The sequence below is a fragment of the Fukomys damarensis genome, unplaced genomic scaffold (genome assembly GCF_012274545.1).
Source record: "Fukomys damarensis isolate Sample0158 unplaced genomic scaffold, DMR_v1.0_HiC HiC_scaffold_44921, whole genome shotgun sequence".
NCBI lineage: Eukaryota > Metazoa > Chordata > Mammalia > Rodentia > Bathyergidae > Fukomys > Fukomys damarensis.
The window spans coordinates 2,400-3,488 of NW_022945833.1; the positions used below are offsets into that span (position 1 = coordinate 2,400).

Consider the following 1,089-nt stretch of genomic DNA (forward strand, 5'->3'; position numbering starts at 1 on the left):
CCCTCCCGACCCCCTGGCCTCTGACTCGCCTCCCCTGGCCTCCATTCCTGCACCGCTGCCCGCGCTGAGTCCTGGCCCCCACACTCCTGTCGCCTCTCTGTGCCCCCAAGACCCAGGCCACGCGGCCTTGGCCCAAAGGATACAATTCATGCAGTTGCATTTCCGGATGAGTACACAGGAACGTAATTTGCCCTGTGCCATCAGCAACAAGAAGAAGCGGCGAAACTCCCGTCGCGTTAGTGCCCACGTCTTCAGAGACACCTGCTGAGCCTCCGCCAGCCTGGTTTCCGGCCCCACTCTGCCCATCGACGATCCTGCTGCCATCAGACTCATCTTCCTGGCCCCCTGCAATACTCGCGTCATCTGCAGGGACCTGCATGGCTGTCCCGCCTCTTCGCCTTGTAACCCTCCTGGAACTCAACCACCACCACCTTTCAACTCAGGCTCCCGCCAGGGCAGGAGGTTGTGGCCCAAAGCTCCTCCGCGGCGCCACCCACAATGCTCTTCTTGAGGAACACAGCACCTGCGCAAACCGGCCCTCAGGCAGAGCCTTTCCCGCCAACCTGGTCTTTTGTTTAGCGTCTCTTCAGTTGCCAGGTAACGGCCTGCCGTCAGGGATCCCAGAACTCGAGCGACCTTAGCCCCCCCTCCACAGAGGAGTGCGCATGAGCCCGTGGAACCATAGGCCTCGGGTCCCTTCCAAGTGGCCCATCCCTAGTGCCACACAGTGACCTAGACTTCTGAAGACCTAGCTCCTCAAAGCAGGAGTCGGTCAGGCTCTCGGGAGCCCTGGCGGGAAAGGGCCCTGCCTGGGTCCCCGGGACACCACCGGAGCCCCCTATGCCCACAGATGGGGTCATCGCCCCGTGAGCACTGTGCGGGTGCAGCGCCCATCGCCGACTTGTGGTGGCGCAGGAGGTGGTTCCGGGCCTAGGCCGTTCCGCCGTCCTGTCCCCTACAGGCACGCGGACACGTGCACGCACGCACACCCTCGAGGTCCAGGCCTGGGGACACTGAGGGGATAGAGATCCCAGCCCGTGCCCGTCCTCGGGATTTGCCCGGGACACTTGCTCCCTCCGCCACATTCGC

The 1,089-nt window shown here is 63.8% G+C and overlaps 1 protein-coding gene across 2 annotated transcripts in view; it reads right to left on the minus strand.

The window, feature by feature from the left end:
- Positions 1-1,080, minus strand: part of LOC104857420 (EKC/KEOPS complex subunit Lage3) — a 2,214-nt gene extending 1,134 nt beyond the window's left edge. For both annotated transcript variants that reach the window (XM_010617285.2, XM_010617286.2), the window contains exon 1: positions 144-1,080. In XM_010617285.2, the coding sequence (XP_010615587.1) occupies positions 144-379 (236 nt within the window). In that variant the 5' untranslated portion in view covers positions 380-1,080. The remainder of the gene's footprint in view (positions 1-143) is intronic.
- Positions 1,081-1,089: the final 9 nt, after the last annotated feature.